The sequence below is a fragment of the Spinacia oleracea genome, chromosome 1 (assembly GCF_020520425.1).
Source record: "Spinacia oleracea cultivar Varoflay chromosome 1, BTI_SOV_V1, whole genome shotgun sequence".
Taxonomy (NCBI): Eukaryota; Viridiplantae; Streptophyta; class Magnoliopsida; order Caryophyllales; family Amaranthaceae; genus Spinacia; species Spinacia oleracea.
Genome location: NC_079487.1, coordinates 123,263,714 through 123,283,530, shown reverse-complemented (window position 1 = coordinate 123,283,530; position 19,817 = coordinate 123,263,714). Strand labels below are relative to the sequence as shown.

General features: G+C 36.9%; 3 protein-coding genes across 3 annotated transcripts; all 3 read left to right on the top strand.

Moving 5' to 3' along the window:
- The first annotated feature begins 1,310 nt into the window (after positions 1–1,310).
- Positions 1,311–3,455, top strand: LOC110775005 (pentatricopeptide repeat-containing protein At1g63130, mitochondrial). Its single transcript, XM_056843230.1, has 2 exons — positions 1,311–1,780; positions 2,147–3,455. Exons 1-2 carry the CDS (start codon positions 1,511–1,513, stop codon positions 3,143–3,145), a joined length of 1,269 nt encoding a protein of 422 aa, XP_056699208.1. The 5' UTR covers positions 1,311–1,510; the 3' UTR covers positions 3,146–3,455.
- Positions 3,456–7,029: 3,574 nt separating this feature from the next.
- On the top strand, positions 7,030–11,149 carry LOC110774994 (proline-rich receptor-like protein kinase PERK3). Its single transcript, XM_021979606.2, has 8 exons — positions 7,030–8,389; positions 8,860–9,318; positions 9,396–9,482; positions 9,569–9,639; positions 9,735–9,820; positions 9,897–10,044; positions 10,152–10,313; positions 10,582–11,149. The coding sequence occupies exons 1-8, from the start codon at positions 7,171–7,173 to the stop codon at positions 10,846–10,848; spliced, it is 2,499 nt and encodes an 832-aa protein (XP_021835298.2). The 5' UTR covers positions 7,030–7,170; the 3' UTR covers positions 10,849–11,149.
- Positions 11,150–12,847: 1,698 nt separating this feature from the next.
- On the top strand, positions 12,848–18,910 carry LOC110775015 (uncharacterized). Its single transcript, XM_021979622.2, has 8 exons — positions 12,848–13,189; positions 13,277–13,342; positions 13,451–13,493; positions 14,022–14,076; positions 14,218–14,266; positions 16,827–16,894; positions 18,044–18,152; positions 18,401–18,910. Exons 1-8 carry the CDS (start codon positions 13,034–13,036, stop codon positions 18,512–18,514), a joined length of 660 nt encoding a protein of 219 aa, XP_021835314.1. The 5' UTR covers positions 12,848–13,033; the 3' UTR covers positions 18,515–18,910.
- Positions 18,911–19,817: the final 907 nt, after the last annotated feature.

Genomic DNA, 19,817 nt, shown 5'->3' with positions numbered 1-19,817 from the left:
CTTTTTGTATGAATATGGTGATAATTTTTAGATGTGAACATAATTATAGTGATACTTTAAATGGTTATGGTGAATTGGTGATACATTTTAAACGTGAACATAATTATAGTGATACTTTAAATGGTTATGGTGATATTTTCTAAATATGTTATAAATTCTTGCCTTAATTCTACTATGAGTAATCATTATTTTGTTAGCGTAATGCACATGGATAATTGGTGCTGAAATTGACAATTTCTTCAATAAGGCTCTGTTTGGTTCAATGTTAGTAAAGGAAATGAAGGGAAGGGAAGGGAAAGGAAGGGAAGGGAAAAGAAAGGAAAAGAAATAAATTATATTTTCCCATGTTTGGTTTGGTGAAAGTAATTGATAGGAATCCCTTATTTGGTACAATATTAGTAAAGGAAGGAAAGAAAAAAGGGAAAAAAGAAAAAAAGAAAAAAAACGCACATATTTTTGGTTCATACTCTCTGCTTCCCACCGTGTTTGCTAGCAGCTAGTTCATATAAGGTAACTTATGCTAACTTTATTTCCTTTCGTAAATGCATCAAAACTAGTGATCACACATTTAAGAAAGCCAAATCTTAGAAATTTATGATGTAAGCATATAAGCCAAAACTAGTGAAGATTAGGATAAATTTAGTAAGCGTACAATCTTTATTTAATAAAAAATGAATACCAGAATTACTTACGCGAGCCTATTTGGTATAACATGGTACAAGTATCGAACGAAAATGGAGCTAGTAATTATAGACAAGCAAAGATCTTTGTAACAGTACTACTTTACAACTAGAAAACACAACTAAAAACAAACCAAGTGTAAGAGCAAACTTCAACTAGAAAACTAGAAGTACTTTACAACTAAAAACAAACCAAAAGCCTTTCAAGTAACACAAAAGTAGCAGCAAAATCCAAGTATAATAAAGACTTAAGTGTTCTGATTACGAGAATAAAGAAAATGAAGTTTGTCATGTCACTTGGAAGAATCATCCTCCTCCATCATTTGATCAAGAAAAGCTCTTCGAATTCTTTGAGGACAACCAAAAAATTCTCTCACTCTTGTATCCTTAGCATTTAAAAACCTATAAGCTTTAAATTGCTTGTTGTCTTCAACTCCCAATTTTACAATTTCATCAAATATTTCATCACTTGAGTAAATACGTGGACGAATTTGCTTTAAAATAGAATTACCTTCTCTTATAGCGTCAGCGACACTATCAAGTCCTTCTTTCAAAACTTGGACCTCATAGTCACCTTCTGAACTCCCTTTTCTTTTTTTACTTTTAGATGAACTCTCGACTTTGATCTCACTTTTTGAAAAACTTGAAGATGCTAATGTTGGTAGTCTATAAGTATCGGAACCAAAATTCTCTAATGTTATTTTGTTTAGGCCTACTAGTTCATCAATGACTTCAATATTGCTTGGAGGGGAATCTTTTTCGGCGTTGCTCCTTTGACGTGCTAAACCAAAAGGCCGTCAAAACTAAACCAAAAGGCAAATGCAGGGGACATGAGCTTTGTACGTAGGGTTTTAGCTTCAACTAGGAAGGGTTTATGCTTAACCCCTCAAATTCCAATCAATCTCCCAAATTCACAACTGCCCTTTTGCAATTATCACTCAATTCCCAGCAATTTGTTGCAAAAATTGATAAATGAGCCAAAATCACGCATCAAAATCACTCTTGATTCGGAAGAAAATTCGACCCTCAAGAACATTGGTTTTTCCTGGGATTCCCTTCTCTGTGCTCTTAATTCTTCTTCTACATCCAAGGCAAACCTGGTAAATTTCTCATAAACTTATCTAGAAGTTTGAATTAAATTGGTTGCTTGAAAATTTCAATACCATTTGCAATAAAAGTCGTTTGAATTTTATTTGATTTTTTGGGGTTCTTTTTCCTAATTATATGAGTGGGAATTCAACATGTAAATTTGATTTTGATTTTGATTAATTAATTTGAAATCACTAGTTTTGGTCTTCTTATTCCCCCCTCAAGATTTTTGCTGTGGACTTTAATTTATGTTGTGTATGGATCACCAGTTAGCCACTCTAACTTTTTCAGCAAAAATCATAGCCTTTTTAGGAAGTTATGTCATGTAGATTTCTAGACTTCTGGTGCATTTAGCTTATGTTTATGGCTAATTACAGGCTTTGGAATGGAGATTAGAGAAACTGTTGAAGCACAATGAGAGAAACCAGGAGTTGTATACTGAACTAATTTCTCTTTGTGGAGAAACTCGCAATCTCGAGTTAGCTATGAGGATATTTATGGCAATGGAATCTGTTGGGTTAAAACCGACATCTGACGTCTTTAATTCGTTGATATCGACTTCTTTGTGTGTGGGAAATGAAATGACTGCACTCAGCTTGTTTGAGGTAATGGAGAGGTCAGATGACTGTAAACCAAATTCTAAAACTTATAATGCTTTCGTTTTAGTGTATGCTAAGTGGGGTAAGGTTAAGGTTATGCAAGCATGGGCCTCAGCTAAGAGAGATGCTGGTTTTCCTGCTGATTTGCAGTCATATGAATCTCTAATTTCAGGCTGTGTTAAAGCAAGAATGTATGATAATGCCGAAAGATTTTATGAAGAAATGGTATCATCAGGTTTTATACCTAACACACACATTTTGGACAGAATGGTTGATGGTTTTTGTGAACAGAAGGATCTTAGTAGAGCTAAAGAGTTTTTGCTCAACATGATTGATAATGGGTGGGAAATTAGTGCACATATAGCAGACAGGCTTTCAGGATTGTATTCAGGACTAGGGATGATGGAGGGAATTGAGGAGCTTCTCCAAACCCTAATAGCAACGAATGAAAGTCAAGAAGTTCTGTTGCGAGTTCATTGTGGAATCATTGGTATGCATGCAAAGGCGGATAGATTAGATGACATGGAATATGCTGTTGGGAGGATGTTGAAACAAGGGATATCATTCAAATCAGCTAATGATGTCAAGGTCATTATCCGATCTTACTTCAGGCGGGAAGCATATGATAGGCTAGAGTTGTTTTTGGAGCATATAAAAGGCTCTTACCAGTTCACAAAATCAACTTATGATGTATTGGTCACTGGTTATAATGAAGCTGGGTTATCCGAGAAATTGGATGTTTTGCTGAAGGAGCTGGGTTTGTGTGAAACTTCATGAGCCAGGAGCCTTCAAGGTCAAACCTGAGTACCTGACCATGGAAGTAGTGAATACAGGTGTTCTTGTAATAAGAAGCTGCTCAGAACCAAAATCAGTTCTACTTCTCAGCTTATTAACTCAATCGAGCAACATATTTTACAAACAGCATATGGTCTGGTTTCTATTTCATTCTTTTGTAGAAGGCATGGTGGTTTTATCCATCCAGTGTTCAATCAAAGCTGTTATTTGATGCTGAGGTCGACCAAGCTGAAAAGCTGTTTGCTTAAGCAACTATATAATGATGAAAGCCTTTTCTGCTACATACAATTTGGTAAGTGGCACTGTTTTATTTGCTTCAAGCTCAGATTGAAATTTAAATGTTTGTTCAATTTTTTTTTCTTGATAGAGTCAATCATGCTTAGTTATTTTTGGCATGATAGGAACCATCTTATGGTTTGAAAAATGTAACATGGGAAATTGTGTATACTCATGGCTAGACCTGTCAAAAATCGACCCGAACCCGACCCGAAAATAATGGGTCCTGAACAAGATTTTGTGACCCGTAACCCGATTTTATCCGAACCCGAGCAACCCGAAATGTAATGGGTCAAAACCCGACCGAACCCGTTTAGGACCCGACCGATTGAAAATCATTGTATTTATACTAAAAAATGAGATTATTAGAAAATTAAAGCATAATAAACAGGTTGTTTTTACTATTGTTGTGTGTAATATAATTTTAATTTGAATTATACGCCATTATATGGTTGAATTTGACAAAATATAAACTTGTGTAGGAAAATTTGTTAATTTTTGCTCATATTTTGTATATTTATTACCTAAATTAATGAAAATATAATGCGCGTTTTAAAATCTCTCAACCCGTTGGGTCGACCCGAACCCGAAAGTTCTGGGTCTTGAACAAGCATTTATAAACCCGAACCCGAAAGTGACCGACCCGATTCAACCCGAACCCGAAAATAATTTTTTACAACCCGACCCGACCGACCCGTTTGACAGGTCTACTCATGGCGCTTTGCCAGACTGAAGAAATTTCAAATGACTGATTTTACAATACTCTTATTATCTTGGTTCAAATAGGTAGAAGATCTTCATGGTAGTTTAGTTTTTATCCCTTTAGTAATAGAATATAATCAACCTGATGCACAGGAGTGACAGGACATCCACCTTTTGGGGAATAGGATAAACCATGAACAGAGAGGGACTCTTGAGTCCATGTCCATGTTGTCCATCTCACCCTACATTTTCCCCTCGCCCATATGATTGGAAAAATACCCAATTACCTAATATAGTTAGAGAAACACCAATGTGCATAAACATTGAAGACTGTTAGAGAAATGTCCATATGCTGGACTCAGAGTCCCCAATCGCCTGTGTATGGTGTATGATCCCTCTAGCAATTACAAAGACTATTTTGTTATAACATTGATTTAGAAATTCAATGGCTGCTGCTTCAACATAGAAAGAAGTATTGAGACATGAATTAGTCCATTACAATTGAAAGCAGAGCTAAATGCTTTTTTGGATTCAGAATCATGTAACAGAATTGCATAAACTATCTTTTGGGAGTAATAAGACATTGCAACTTTGCAAGGGTCTGATTTTTTTTTCTTTTTTATGGATGGTAATGAAACAAGTATGGCCTAGAACACTATTGCAGGGAGTTTATCGAAGGAACCTATGTGAATTAACACCAAAAGAAAGAAAAATTCTTCGTTTGCATTATCCTTTCTCGGCCAAATGGATCGGGACATTTGGGTTGTCCAGTCCTATATCAACTGTAACGAAAGCTACCCCAATTTTGGCATTCTAGGTCCCGTTTCAAGGGATGAAAATGGAAACGACGGCCATAGGGACAGGGCATAGAAACTGAATATGATGGGTTCACAAAGTTTCAAATTCCTCTCTGGCCTTTTTGTTCAGTATTCAGTAGACATTAGGTTTATTGAGCTGGCTCACCACTTGGACAAAAAAGACAACCACAAAACATTCATAGTTTCACACACAAGAAAATTCACTATATACTTGTATATAGTAGTATATAGGAACGGAGGAAGTATTTGCAAATTAACACCTTTTTTATTTTATTTTATGGCGTCATAAAATAATAAGTTAATTTTTAAATTTAGTTAGTTAAATATTGTACGTCGTCAATATTATTCTTAATGATACACTTAATTATAAATTTCGAAAGAAGATATTGGCATAGTGGTATGGTAGAGATGTAAAAAGTTAATAATATATAATACATTTATGTTCGTAAAGTGTCTACTTGTTTTCCGCCAGGTCATGCGTTCGTTCCCTGAAAATAACCTCTTTATGAAAATAAGAATAAGGTTGTGTACATTTAGACCTTTTCCAGTTTCCATAGTGAATTAGTGATAGCCTTGTAAAAAATGATCCTGAATCAAATGTATTTTTGTATGAAATGTTAGTTCATACCAATCATTAATTTAGATAATCTTTCATAAAAATATTTTATATAATGTGAAATCTGGAAACACAATGATGTTTTCTTGAGAGTAGGTGATTATTTTTTTATGAAAAAGCAGAAAAGACAGAAGGTAAAGTTCATATGACTGTTAAACCTAATTAGGGAAATTCCAACCCCAGAAGAAGCCATATGCTTAACCTTGTATAATGAAATGTAAAAATGGTTATAATAAACAACTAAACACTTTGTCTTAAAGCTAAGTGTTCAATTTTTCTTGTAGTGGTACCATTTATAATGGGTGCATGTGAGTGTTGTAGGTCCATATAATTGACCACATAATTATTTAAAATATGCAGTGCTAGCTAAAGCACTCACCCCATGCTTCATCCCACTCAAGATAATGTGGGAATTACTTTGTGCATTTCTTGCACTGTCCTATGATAATCAAGAACAAAAAATATACTACTCGAAAAAAGTCGTCACATCAGTAGTAATTTATGATTGATTTTACTGATGCGGAATTACTTAATTATTGACGTAATTTATCTTAAATAGTATGTTTTATTTTTAAAATATAAGAAGTTGAGACAATGTGACAACTAATTCTGTCGAATATAAGCCTTAGAAACCTTGTTTACAATAGTAGATGTTTATGAATTATGAGTATCATTATTCCTGAACTTCTCTAAGATCAGGAATCCACAATCATTGCTTCTAATTGGGATTAATTGACTTAATTATGATCCCAATTACAGGTGACTTGCCTTAATTCATGAATGTTGTGAATAATATAAAGATCCGAAATCATGATATTTATAATTAATGTATGATTAGGATTAAAGCACCTCAACTAATTTGGTAATGCACTAATTATTTCTCCTATCTTGTTAATCACAGCCACACAGGAGTAATTCCTTTTTTCACCCTCTCAAGGGAGATATGTGGGCCCACACCAGCATCCAATTTTCAATCACATAGATTGAGGACAAACATAACATACTGGCCATAGGAGGAGCATCAAAACTCGTCAATCACGGACCTTTTTTGACAAAATTTTGTTCCATTCTCCATACACACTTAAAGGGGTAAAAAGATCATACCCAATATACAAGGCTCTCGCTATTTAGCGCACTTAAAAAGGTTGAAAAAGTCTAAAATATCATGCACAGTATACAAGGCTCCCGCTATTTAGCGCATAGTAGGTCTGGGAAAGGTCTAAAATGATCATATACAGTCCACAAGACCCGCTATTTAGCGCATGGTGAGCCTGTAAATGTCTAAAAAAATTATACACGGTACACAAGGCTGCCGGTATTTAGCGCATGGTGGGTCTAAGAGAGGTCTAAAAAGATCAGTACACAAGGCTCTCGCTATTTGACGCATGCTGAGTGTGAGAAAGGTCTAAATGTACACTCAAAAGGGTAACAACTCTAACAAGACAACATAACATTTAGTTTTTTAATTTTTTTTAAATTTTGATAACAGAACATTTAGTTAGTAGTTCTACTGACTGTTGATTCTGTAAGCACAAAGTCTCACAATTGCTGTTAATTCTAACAAACTCTTTCCACATTATCCAAATCCAAGAGCTATGTCTTCTCCGGCACCGGCCGCGAATGCCGGATCTTTAACATTACCGCCGGAACTACCCACGCCATCACCCGGAAATGACGAAGTTACCCCTCCTCCAGCACCAGCTATCACATTACCAATATCAGTTCCTTCACTTCCACCAGTGGCTGCACCACCACTACCACTTATAGTAGGAGGAGGAGGAATAACACCTTCTCCAACTTCTCCCATTCTTTCCCCTCCTCCTCTTCCTACACCAACATTATCTCCGACATCTCAACCACAACCACAACCACAACCACAACTACCGCCAGAACTGCAGCCACAACCACAATCGCCACCACAGCTGCAGCCACAACCACAATTGCCACCACAGCTGCAGCCACAACCACAATTGCCACCACAACTGCAACCACAACCGCAACCGCAACCGCAGCCACAGCCACAACCACCTGTCACTTCACCAGTACCTACAACTAAAAACATTCCACCACCGGAAAGAATAAACCCGCCAAATATTATTTCTCCTCCACTTGGTAAACCAATTAATATAAAACCACCACAAAAACAAACACCACCCAAAAAAGAAACATCACCACCAAATATTATTTCTCCTACACTTAGTAAACCAATTAACATTAAACCACCATCACCTACTAGTAATCCAACCCTTACTCCGTCACCACCATCGACACCAGTATCATCCCGGCGACATATTACCCGGCCCACCACTCAGCCAAGCCCATCTCAAACAAGCCCAATAAGGACTAAAACAACTCCTACAACACCACTACCACCATCACCCCTTCCTACTTCCGCCGTTCTTCCTTCTTCACCACCTGTTGCTCTTCCAGTCCCACAGTCGCCGGGTGGTGGGGCATGGATTCCCTTCTCGACAGAATCTCCAACGCCGCTTCCTTTACTTCCCGGCGCATCACCTGGGACGTTAAGTTCCCCTGCAGTTCATGGTAGTAACAATGGCGGCGTAGCATCGTCATCGTCGTCGTCATCAAGTGATCATCAGAACATTCAGGCTGCTGCTGTTGAACCTAATAAGGGGTCTAATAATGGAGCTAATGGGTTTGTTGTGGGATTGGCTGTTGGTGGGGTTTTGCTTCTGATTCTTGGAGTAGCCATTGGTATTCTGCTTGTCTTCTGTAAGAGGAGAGAGAAGAAAAATAAGTTGGGTGGTAATGGATCAGGAAGAAAGTATTCAACATCATTCATTGGATATCAAGGTAATTCAGTTAGATTTTCTCCATTCAACAATATCAATATTCTCAATTTTTTGTCCTCTTCTCACTGTTATGCAATTTGCTACATAATTTGCTAAATTAGACTCAAAATGTACAGTTTTTATGTTATAATTTGCCTTTTCGGTTTGCTCCGTTCGTGGGGTGATTAGGGAATTAGGTAAAACTGCTTCTCATTGAACTACCAAGTGCTTAACATAAATGAAATTGATATCAGAAAATCAACAACAAAATGATGTAAATTTAGCTCAAGGATTATGGAGTTGAATATTAATTCTTAGTAACACATATAAACATATTTGCAGCATTATTTTGATAGTCCCCTTCTCAATGAATTACAGAAGTATCTAATAACAATGTTAAGAAAGTATTAAAAAAATGATTATGGATTCAATTTTCGGGGCATATAAATGCTGATCTTTTCTTTTTATTGATTTGGTTGGTTCATTGATCAGAAAAAAGTTCACTACCCCAGTACACAAAGCAGGGTTCTAATAACACCAATGGGTTTCAAAGTATGATGAATGTTAAGGGACCAAGCATGGATAACAGTGGGACCCCTCCGGTGCTTACGGGTTCAAATCCCGGGAGTGGGCACGGCCTATCAAGCGGAACTTTCACTTACGAAGAGTTAACGAGGGCCACGAATGGTTTCTCGAAGCAGATGATGCTCGGACAAGGCGGTTTTGGGTACGTGTTCAAAGGGGTCCTTCCTAATGGTAAGGAAGTTGCAGTTAAACAGCTGAAGATGGGAGGCCCTCAAGGTGAAAGAGAGTTCAGTGCCGAGATTGAGACAATTAGTCAAGTTCATCATAAGCACCTTGTTTCCTTGGTTGGGTATTGCATTTCTGGTGCTGAGAGACTGCTTGTTTATGAGTTTGTGTCTAACAATACAATGGATTTCCACTTACATGGTAAGCTTATCAATGTCAACAATCAGTTCTTTCTGGAAATTCAAGTAATTTTTTCTGAAATATGATCAACATTGCAGGAGAAGGGCAACCTGTTATGGACTGGCCTACTAGATTGAAGATCGCGATAGGTTCTGGAAAAGGATTAGCATATCTACATGAAGATTGTGAGTGTTCTTTTGCCTAAATAGATTCATAAGTATTGCCTTTTCACTTAGTTATATTAATGTGGAAGGTTTACTTCTTGTTTCAGGTAGTCCTTCTATCATTCATCGGGATATCAAAGCAGCTAATATCCTTATTGACATTAACTTTGAGGCAAAGGTGAGAGTATACCCTTATTCGTATGTGTAAATGTGTAATACTTCATTTATGTTTGTTTGAAACAATCCTGTTCTGAAATAAGGTATTTTCTTCAGGTTTCTGACTTCGGACTGGCAAAGATTTTCTCAAGTAGTAATTCTTCTGTAACCCACATGACAACTCGAGTTGTAGGAACTTTTGGGTAAGCATCTTTCCAGGATTATTACATACATATGTCATATTCTCTCAAGTAGTAATTCTATCATGCATATTTGCAGGTATTTAGCTCCAGAATACGCATCAAGCGGTAAAGTTACTGATAAATCAGACATATATTCATATGGGGTTATGCTCCTTGAACTTATAACTGGCCGCCCACCTATCAGCAATTTTGGATCTGCTACTTGTGGAAGCTTGGTTAATTGGGTAAATTTTATTCCGAATTCATCCATGTGCTGCCTTGTATATTGCAAAGTTCTAAGGTGAAAACTGAAATTTTTGTATATTGATGTTACTATATATATGTTATATAGGCTCGGCCCTTGTTGGCACAAGCTATTGGAGATGGAAAATTTGACAGTCTTGCAGATCCAAAGTTAGAAAACAATTATGATGTCGATGAGATGGCTAGTATGGTGGCCTGTGCTGCTGCATGTGTTCGTCTTTCTGCAGGGCGTAGACCAAGAATGAGCCAGGTAAATCTAATCCCTCATTCATTCTCGGACTAAGGCTCCGTTTGGTAGGGTGCAAAACGTTTTTATGGAAAATCATTTTGCATTGAAAACGTTTTACACCAAACCAAACGGGGACTAAAGAAAAGAACAATTAACATTTCTCCTTTAAGGTTGACATGCAGACTGGAAAGAAACTGTTTGCTGTCAAAACAGTGGAGAATTTGTGTAAAAACTTGTTTAAGCCTAGAGTTGTTGGAAAAGTTCTCAGATAAATTGAATACGAATGCAGGTGGTACGTTCCTTGGAGGGAAACTTGTCGGCATCAGAGCTTGATGATGGAATCAGACCAGGACAAAGCGAGATACATTTTCCCTACGAAAGCTTAGATTCGGATGCACGAAACTACATGGAAGATATGAAGAGAATGGCATTGACGAACAATAATAGTTATACAACTACTACCACCAGTAGGTACAGCCAGAACACTAGTGAATATGGTCTTCACCCCTCTGCCTCAAGCACTGATACTTCCCAACTCAATAAGTCAAGAGGCTGATCTCTTTTAGCTTATGCTAGCTACGTAAATATGGATAAGTGTAAGGAACAGGGAACCATAAGCTAAAAGAGTAACAAAACGCGGTGATTTAGGATTAGTTTGATTTTCTATCAAATACTGATAGATATTTCCTTTATATTCTTCGTTTTGTTTGGAGATGAGGAAAGATTTGTTTGCTGTGAAAACTAGGATTAGTTGGATTTTCTAGTAAATATTCATTTACCAAAAATGCAAGTTCCTCTTAGGAGTGATCGATCGACATGAACAAATTAATGAAAGGAAATAGATTTCAATTTGCAAATTAAGCATGATGATATGTGTTTTGGTTTCTTGCCATCCTGAATCTTAATCTTGATTGATCAAATAGTTGTTACTTGCGTTGTACGTGTTTTATTTTCCCAGTATATAAGGAGTCATAGAGGGAAATGACATTGATGAACTTGGGATTAGTTTGTATCACACCGTTGTTAACCATGGCCAAACAAAATTTGCCCATCCCTCTCTTATTCACCAACATTGCTTTGTTTTTTACTTTTTGTTACGGCTTGCGCTTGTCATTTTTGCAAACGATTCAACATGCTAGTTGCTAAGGCTTTGTTTGGTAGAAAATAAAAATTATGGTTTCCCGTATTTGGTTCCAAAAATTAGATGTGATTTGATGGGAAAGGAAGAGAAATGGAAGGAAATCATCATTAATAAGTTTTTCCTTTCATTTCCTTCTAAAAGTGGAGGAATTTGGAAGAAAAAAGAAAATTAAAAACCGCCAATTATTTTCTTTTTTTTTCCCCTCACTTCCTTCTATCAAGCCAAACAACGAAAAGTATGATGCAACCCACTATAATATATAACACTTTTCAAGAGTTGGCTTGACATAGAAATAATAATTGAATTTAAACCAAGTTATTGAGGAAATTTCAATGCCTATAAAATAAGTAATACAAGTAATTTAAATCTATAAAATAAGTAATACAAGTTTTTTTGAGGTGGTATCTAAGATTTGGGATCAAATTTCATGTACACTCTTTGTCGGCTTGTGGCCTTGCCTTTAATGATCTCTAACTAAGTTTTTTTTTTTTTTTTTTTCATTTTACAGTTTGTCAAAGTTTAATAAAAATTTGTAAAAAACGGATTCATTTATTGGCCCTGTTTGGCAAAACTAGCGGTAACTTAGCGGTTAAATAGCGGGTAGCTGTTGAAATTGCGGGTAACGATTAGCTGTCAAAGTAGCGGATACTCCGTAACTAGTAAGAATGTTTGGTAAAAGTAGCGGTTAAGATTGTATAATACAATAAAAGATATATATTTTTTTTAAACTTTATTATAATTTTATAGAAGGCCACTTGCTACTTTCAAAAGCTATTATTTTTAACATTTATCAAAAGCTACTCAACTGCTACCTTACCCGCTACTGGGGGTGAGCAAAAAGTCAGGGTACCCTGAACCGAAACCGGAACCTGTAGGAACCTGCGATTCCGGGTAACAAATTTGGGAACATGTTGCAATAGGTTCCAATTCTCAATTTTTTGAAACGGGTACCCTGTTGGGTACCTTGAACACATTAATTCCAACATGGAGTACCTAAAATAATGAACCGGGCCATATACAAATGTTTCATATGCCCAAAATATAAAACAATCCAAGCTAATTTTTGAAAAACATAAATATAGAACTACAATTTAAGACAAAACTATAAAACAATGAAAGCTCAAACCATAAAATAGAAAGTTTTTCAATAAAATATCAATGATTTATTTAAAACAATAAAATAAAATAAAATAACATGTACCCTGAATCGGAACCTGTTGTAACAGATTCCAGTTCCGATTCCGAAAATTTTAACAGAGTACCCTCTTATGTTCATCCCTGCCGGCTACCACACCAGACACTTACCCATTTACAAGTTACATTTACATAGATCGAAAAGTTATCTACTACCTCAAAAGCTACCGCTGAACACGCCAAAACAAAACACAAAACTAGTCGAGCCTGCCTCGTACCCGAGTTGTTTTTCAAGAGTTCCGGCTCATTTGTGCCCGAACTCCGCATTTTAAATCTCCAATGCAATTTTTCTTCCCCGGTTCTCCACCTCCGTTTTTTCCATCTTCCTCCTATGCATATCCTGCGATTTCGGCAACACCACCTTAGTGATACAGTGAAAGAGTAGAGATTGATCATCAAAAGTTGAATGGAAGGAAACACGAATTTGCAGGCATCAACTTTCGGTTTATTGTGGTGGCATTTGCTGTGTAGCTCCGGTATACCAACCGCTTTCTGGGTTGCCCATCGTTTCCAATCTGTTAATCTCATCTCTACTCCTCATCGTACTCTTCTTGTACTTTGGGTATGTCAATTTCCCCACTTTCCCATATCCAACTCAACCTTAATTCACCCGAACTGCATTTGATTGCTTTGATTTTTGTTGTTGCAGGTGATTCAATGTCCATTTGTAATTTTACTTTCCAGTTTTTTCAGGATAAATCCACGGGATTGCTCGGTACTGTTTCCCTTTTCTTTGATTTTGACAAAGTAATTCCCTATTTTTGGAACTCATGACTTCTTGCTTATGTTGTTTGTTCTGGTCTTCTTGTGGGTTTTTCATCAGTACTTGAAGGCTGTAGGACGAGGCGTACTTGGGCTTTTTGCAGGTTAGAGATTTCTTGATTTTTCTATTTTCACTTAATAGGGTAATTGGGTTTTGACCGATGGGTTTTGGCACTTAGCATTTGTTGAATTTAGTTTTACTCTGTGGTGCAGTGGGATATTTAGTTTGGGAATGAATTTTATTGATTAAACTACTGTATAGTCATAGGGTAATTGGGTTTTAGCCGATTGATTTCAGCAAAGCCTTTGTTGAATTTAGTTCCACTCTTTCTGATGCAGTGGAGTATTTAGTTTGAGAATGGTTATAAATGATTTGATGTTTAGGCATGCTTTAGTTCTTATTGCTTATTGTTTGAGGGTTGTGTTGAGAATTGGTTTTGAGAAACCAGGGTTCAAAGGACAAAGGCATGAATCGTGTGGAATATTATCAGGAAGGTCCTTGGTATCATAGTGTTGTTTGAGGCTACTTAATGTACTCAAATGAGAGAGTCTCATGCTGGAGGTTCAGTTATAAAGTTCTCATTTAGAAGGTAAAAATTAAGTCAATAATGCCTATCTCTTGTTTGCTGCAGGGGCCTTGGTCTTTGCTCTTGGAGCTATTAGCTTGGGTGCTCCAGTTGGCTCAACGTATGTGAAATAAGGGTCATTCTTAATTTTGTCAATAGAAATCTGTAATGAATGAATGAATAAATTGACCCCAAAATAAGAATTGGTTTTGGTTCCAAAGTAAAACAATGACTCATGTTGTATCTTTCTTTTTATGGTCAGGTATATGCTGGGCACAATTAACTGGTCTCTGCTGATGTCATTGCTTACAGTTAAGTGAATGCTCTCTATTTCTCCCTCACGCGCTTAAAGGTGTGCCGTGTGCACACTTGAATGGACGCATTGGTTCATTGCCATTTTGTTTATTCTATCTCTTGTGGTTTTGGTTACAATCTCTTGCATTCAATGTCTTCTCCACTATAATTTTTCACGTAGAAAAAAGAATCAATCTTGGAATAAATCAAGATGGCTCTTAAAACCTCTTCGCTTCCTTTCCATGAAGTAGAAGATAGTCGTTCGGTTGTCGTCCCATTATCGCTTTTAGGTCAATTGGAAACAACCTCTCTGCAATTGCAGGGGTAAGGTTGCGTACGTCCGACCCCCCCTTACCCTGCTTCTTACGGGAGCCTCTTTTTGAGGCAATGGGGTAATCATAATGATGAAAGAAGAATCAATCTTACTTCTATTTAGTATTAGAAAGTTTGACAAGAACACAACCCTTAGACTTTAAGAGTTAGCTAGCTTCTAGCAAAACTAAATGATAAAATAAGAGAAAAGAAAGCTCACCACCTATGTATCCCGGAGGTTGCTTGTAATATGAGAATTCCTAGGGGTAAGTGGGTAAGAAGTTAAGGATTACTTGTCCATGACTAAGAGTGTGTTCTCTTTACTTGAAATGATCTTATATGAGAACTTAATGTACAAAGTAGTTGTCGATTGAACTTTTGTAACCCTTGTCGAAATTTACTATTTTAACTGGACATACTAAAAAGTGTACATTAACATTTTAAACAAACGATTCGTTAGAAAAAGAACCCTTTTCACGATTTTTTCCCGAGTATGAGGGTTGGCTATTTTTCTCCAAGGATCCAAATATATATCGACTTGAACCATGTAAAAATTTAAAACTCTTTGATTGACTTTGCAAAAGTATGGCGGCGTTCCCGTCTCGAAGACGATTTTTGGATACAAAAAGTGAAACCTCTTCAACATGGGATGTTATGAAAGAAGAGAACATAGAGATTGCTCCTCGGGTAAGCACTATGAAATTGTTGATTGCTGAACACAAGGAACCGGTGGATGGTTTGACGTATTGCAAAGTTAGGACTTCCTCTGTTTATTTTACTTCCACCATTTGGGTTGGGCAAATCATTATCATTATCCCATTGCCTTAAAGAAAGTATTTAGTGTGTGAACACACAAAAAACATGTGAAAGTATAAAGTAGTATTTAGTGTGTGAACACAAAAAAAACATGTGAAAGTATACCATAAAAGGAAACGGTGCAACTAATATGCAACTTCCATAAAAGAGGAAAATAGAGCAAGGAAAAAAAACGGAAGAAGTATTAATGGAAACAAAATGTCGGCTATGGTTTATAGTCTTGATACAGTGCAACCCAAAACTTCATCAAAGGAGAGATGGAGAGAATGGGGTTGCAAGTTCGACCATTTATTTCGTTCAATTGATCAACAAGTAATTGAATCGAATCTCGTACACTATTCACGAGGATATCACCATCACCACTCGTTCCCAAATACACTTCAATACGTTAAATCCTAGCCTTGTTATCTTACGTTATTTTTGGAGTCATCTTTCTTTCGGGTTCTCTCTTTGACACATTAGCCAATCTAATGGGGCTGATGGTTGCCACTGTAAACTTGGTTGTTGATACGGCCGAGATTCACCTTGTAACATCAATAATCCGGATATCAGAAATCAAAGGCTTCCTCCAACATATTAGCGGTGTCGAATGAAATTTTCCCTATGCTTCTTTTTCTTTTATTGCTTCTCTTGACGAATATGGGGTGCAGGAGGAAGAAAAACTTTCTTAAATTTCAACTTTGATGGAGACATAACTTCGCAGCGAAAAGTGGTAAAGCCGATGTTTTAGCTGTCTCTGGGTTATGGCCGTGTGGGTTTTCCCCAGATGTCCTCATATGTGCACTACCAAATTCCCTATCTACTCTTTTAGTTTTTGGGACTTTTGGTTCTTCTTTGTAACTCCCCCCTCCCTATCTTGCCCGCTTATCTCTACCTAAAAAGTACAATTCTTTTGATGTTTTTCTAATACACTTCCATATTACTTAAGTACTTAACAAACCATATTTCTTACCCAGGACGGACATGGGACTACATAAATTAGGGCTGACCAATTTGGAACTTCTTGCAGCTTGACAAATCACTACATGTCAAGTTCTCAAATAATTTAAGTTGATGTGGTCATTAACAATTTCACTAATATGAAATTAGAATCTAAAAGGCCTGGTAGTCAAAAATCTTGTAAACGCCTTTCTTGCAACTTAAGGATCTAGCTTTAAGGTGCTTTTTGTATTGTCTGTGTGAGCAAACAAGGGCCTACATGATTGTGCTTGAAATGAAAGGCAGGCGACCTGTAACATCTAGTAGGTATTGTGTCTTTCATCGTATTGTCTAAGATTTTATTTGCATCTCTAGGCAAGGAGTAATGGAGATACCGACATAGAAGTGCTTTCTTTCAAGACAATAAAGCAATAATGGTGTCTAGTCTGTTCTGTAATCAAATTATATTTACTTAGCCCATGATCTGTAGTTCTTGAAGTTTTTCATGGTACTAAATTGATACTCTGGCAGGTCTCACCAGCTGCTGCTATCTTTGGTTCATCTTGGGTAGACTGGAAGCGCATATTTGCACATACTAGGTAAGTTTTCAGATTTTCTTTCCCTTTCCCATAAAAATGTATTATACTTCGTATAATTTTTCAAACTTCAAAAAGTTTTGCTTGTCCTTACACTGTTCTGAATTGGCTTTCTAAAGGTTTGTATATCCAAATCCATGTATGGACGTGACAATAAGACCTGGATATAGACTTATGGCTTACAACTTTTAACCTTGTAAGGGCCTGGTGCATTGGCCACCTTTTAGGCTTTCGAGTTATTGAAAACATTCCTTTTCTTTGGGCAGACTAGTAACTGGTAGGGGAGTGGAATTAATATTTTTGGGGGTGAGGGGATCATTCAGACTTCAGATTGCAGAAACAAGAGGTCGATTACATTAATGTAAGGTCTCGTTAGTCATTAGGCCCTGCAGTGTAATCTGAGATAGTAAAGGAGTTCCATTATTTTTACTAACTAAAAAGAAAAGAAGACATTCCTTTTCCTCATTTTGCCAAATTTGAAGTTTGGATGACATGTTAGGGTTATTCAATATGGATCCTGCTGGGGTTTGTGGATGGTGACTGGAGTTTTGTGGTGGTTTGGTAATTTAACGGTGGTGATAGGGCGGTGATGGTAGTTTCATAAGGGTAGCGGTGATAGGGAGATGTCGGTGAGGGTGACATCGGTGGTGAATGTGGGCAATGAGTGTAGGTGGTCAAAGGGAATTGGCCCTTTCAGTCTCTTTGCCTTTCCTGAATACCCCATACCAAACACCCCCTTATTCTTTAGATAGAAGCAGAAACAGGAAGTGAATTTTTGTGAAAGAAGCTAGTTATGAGAGTGAGAGATTGTAAATAGGGGAGAGGGAGAGAGGGAGGGATATCAACTTCCGTTTTCTATTTTTATTTTCTATCACGTCCTTCCTTGACTCTGAATCTCTGTTCACTTCTTCTCTTCTAATATCTCTCTGTTATCCAGTTAAGACCAACTTGCTAAGAACTGGCATGATATCAACTTTGTTGTCGTCTTCCTACAGAATAATTAATTTTGTCTGGTCTTGCTTCACCCCAGCCGACTATAAGGGCTTTTTGTTATCTTTTACTCCACCAAAACTTCTTTATTTTGTAATGAATAATTTGCAGTTACCATCTGTCGGAGTATTGCATGTAAATTTGCTTAATTTTCACTTTCAGGCCGGCAGGATCTGTTGATTTTATGGTTTGCCTTCCGGCGCATGGTTCTATTGTTGGGGCATGGTTTGGGGCCTGGCCAATGCCACTTGATTGGGAGAGGCCATGGCAGGTAATTATGTAATAATATATGTACACTTAATTTCTATCTCATACCATTTTTTCAAGAAAGGTTATCAAAGTAAGAGGTTTTTTCCCAACTATATTAAGTTGGCATGTTTTCTCTTATCGCACATGAATGAGTATAAATGCCACTGGAAAAAATGGAGGAGCATCTCAAAACTCATGACAATAAACAAGACCATGAGATTATTGGTGGAATGAGAATACTTAATTTGTGTACTTTGAAATGAATTGCAGGAATGGCCCATATGTGTGACATATGGTGCGCTGGTCGGTTATTTGATCGGCATGGTGGCATCTTTGGTGTTAGGTTTTTTTAGCCGTCGGAAGCCTTACATCAAAGCAGATTAGGGTATTCTGTAATTCTCTCCTAAATCTCACTGTTATTCTAATCTTACAGAAATTTTGTATCAAAAGAACAGAAAGTAGACAAGACACTTAACTGGTTTCGTGAATGGACGAGGTTGAGGCGAGGCGAGGCGAGGCTTGGATTAGGAGGTTGTATACTTGTTGTTATTAACTTGGAAATATGTTTATATCTGATATTTGATGTAATCATCGCTTTAAATGCTCTTTTAAGTGACAGATTGGTGTGTACTTGAGTCCGCTGAGCAAGTTGTTTGAAGTAGTCACCATGTTTATCTTGCCAAGGAAAATGATATCCTTGAATCTTGATACATCGACAAAACTTATTCAGGGGCCAAAAGAATTGGCGCAAGTTTAATTATGAGATTAGTTTCTATGCTACTCCAATATTTACGAGATTATGACCCAGTGATTTTGCCTTGTATTCATAAATTTATTACTACTGCGGAGTACAATTTTAAAAATATATATTATGCGTTTTTTTTGACAACTCTAAGAAATATATAATTATCCTATTAATATTAGTACCACTAAAAAACTAAAGAAACATTAGAAAATACTTCATTACACACATAGACTCGAGTTGAATCTTATAAGATCTAATTAAGAGAACGATCTAAAAAAACGCTTATACATGTCAATATCTCCAAAATATGCCCTTTCCGCCGAAATTCTCAATCATTATTCATGTCATCAATTGCCTTAAGAAAAACCCAAATTCTTATACGAGACTGTCCTCATCATCAACTGATGGTGAAACCAGTTCACACTTGTGAATTTAGGTATGTTACTTCTATAGTTTAGACATGTTACTTTTTTTATACTCCGTATAATTTTAGAGGAGATACTTTTTTTAGTTTAGGTATGTTACTTCTATAGTTTATACATGTTACTTTTTTTATACGGAGTAGTTTTATGGGAGAACCTTCTTAGTTTAGGTATGTTACTTCTATAGTTTTTATGCCACGCTATTCGACGCCCACTTTTACACATGTCGCCCATTTTTTAATGGTGAAAACCCAAAATTACTCTTATAAAAAAATCAAACCCCCCACCCCCACCCCAACCCCATACATCACTTTCTCTCTCTTTAATTAACCCACCCCTTTCCCAATTTAGGCAGCCACCACCGCCATCCACCACCGACACCATCACTCCCACCTAACTTGTTTTTTTCTCCGCCACCCACCACCACCCCCACCTAACTGGTTTGTTTTCCGCCACCCACTGCTGGAGAATTCATCGCCATTCATCAAAATACCAACCGGCGCATGCACCACCATCAACA

Bases quoted from the DNA above. Each gene is read 5' to 3' on its own strand.
- LOC110775015 (XM_021979622.2), top strand. From the start codon at position 13,034: ATGGAAGGAAACACGAATTTGCAGGCATCAACTTTCGGTTTATTGTGG. The intron at 14,267-16,826 runs GTTAAGTGAATG...ATACTCTGGCAG, and splicing joins TGCTGATGTCATTGCTTACA to GTCTCACCAGCTGCTGCTAT. The intron at 16,895-18,043 runs GTAAGTTTTCAG...TTTCACTTTCAG, and splicing joins CGCATATTTGCACATACTAG to GCCGGCAGGATCTGTTGATT.
- LOC110775005 (XM_056843230.1), top strand. From the start codon at position 1,511: ATGAGCTTTGTACGTAGGGTTTTAGCTTCAACTAGGAAGGGTTTATGC. The intron at 1,781-2,146 runs GTAAATTTCTCA...GGCTAATTACAG, and splicing joins CTACATCCAAGGCAAACCTG to GCTTTGGAATGGAGATTAGA.
- LOC110774994 (XM_021979606.2), top strand. From the start codon at position 7,171: ATGTCTTCTCCGGCACCGGCCGCGAATGCCGGATCTTTAACATTACCG. The intron at 9,640-9,734 runs GTGAGAGTATAC...TATTTTCTTCAG, and splicing joins ACATTAACTTTGAGGCAAAG to GTTTCTGACTTCGGACTGGC. The intron at 10,045-10,151 runs GTAAATTTTATT...TATGTTATATAG, and splicing joins GTGGAAGCTTGGTTAATTGG to GCTCGGCCCTTGTTGGCACA.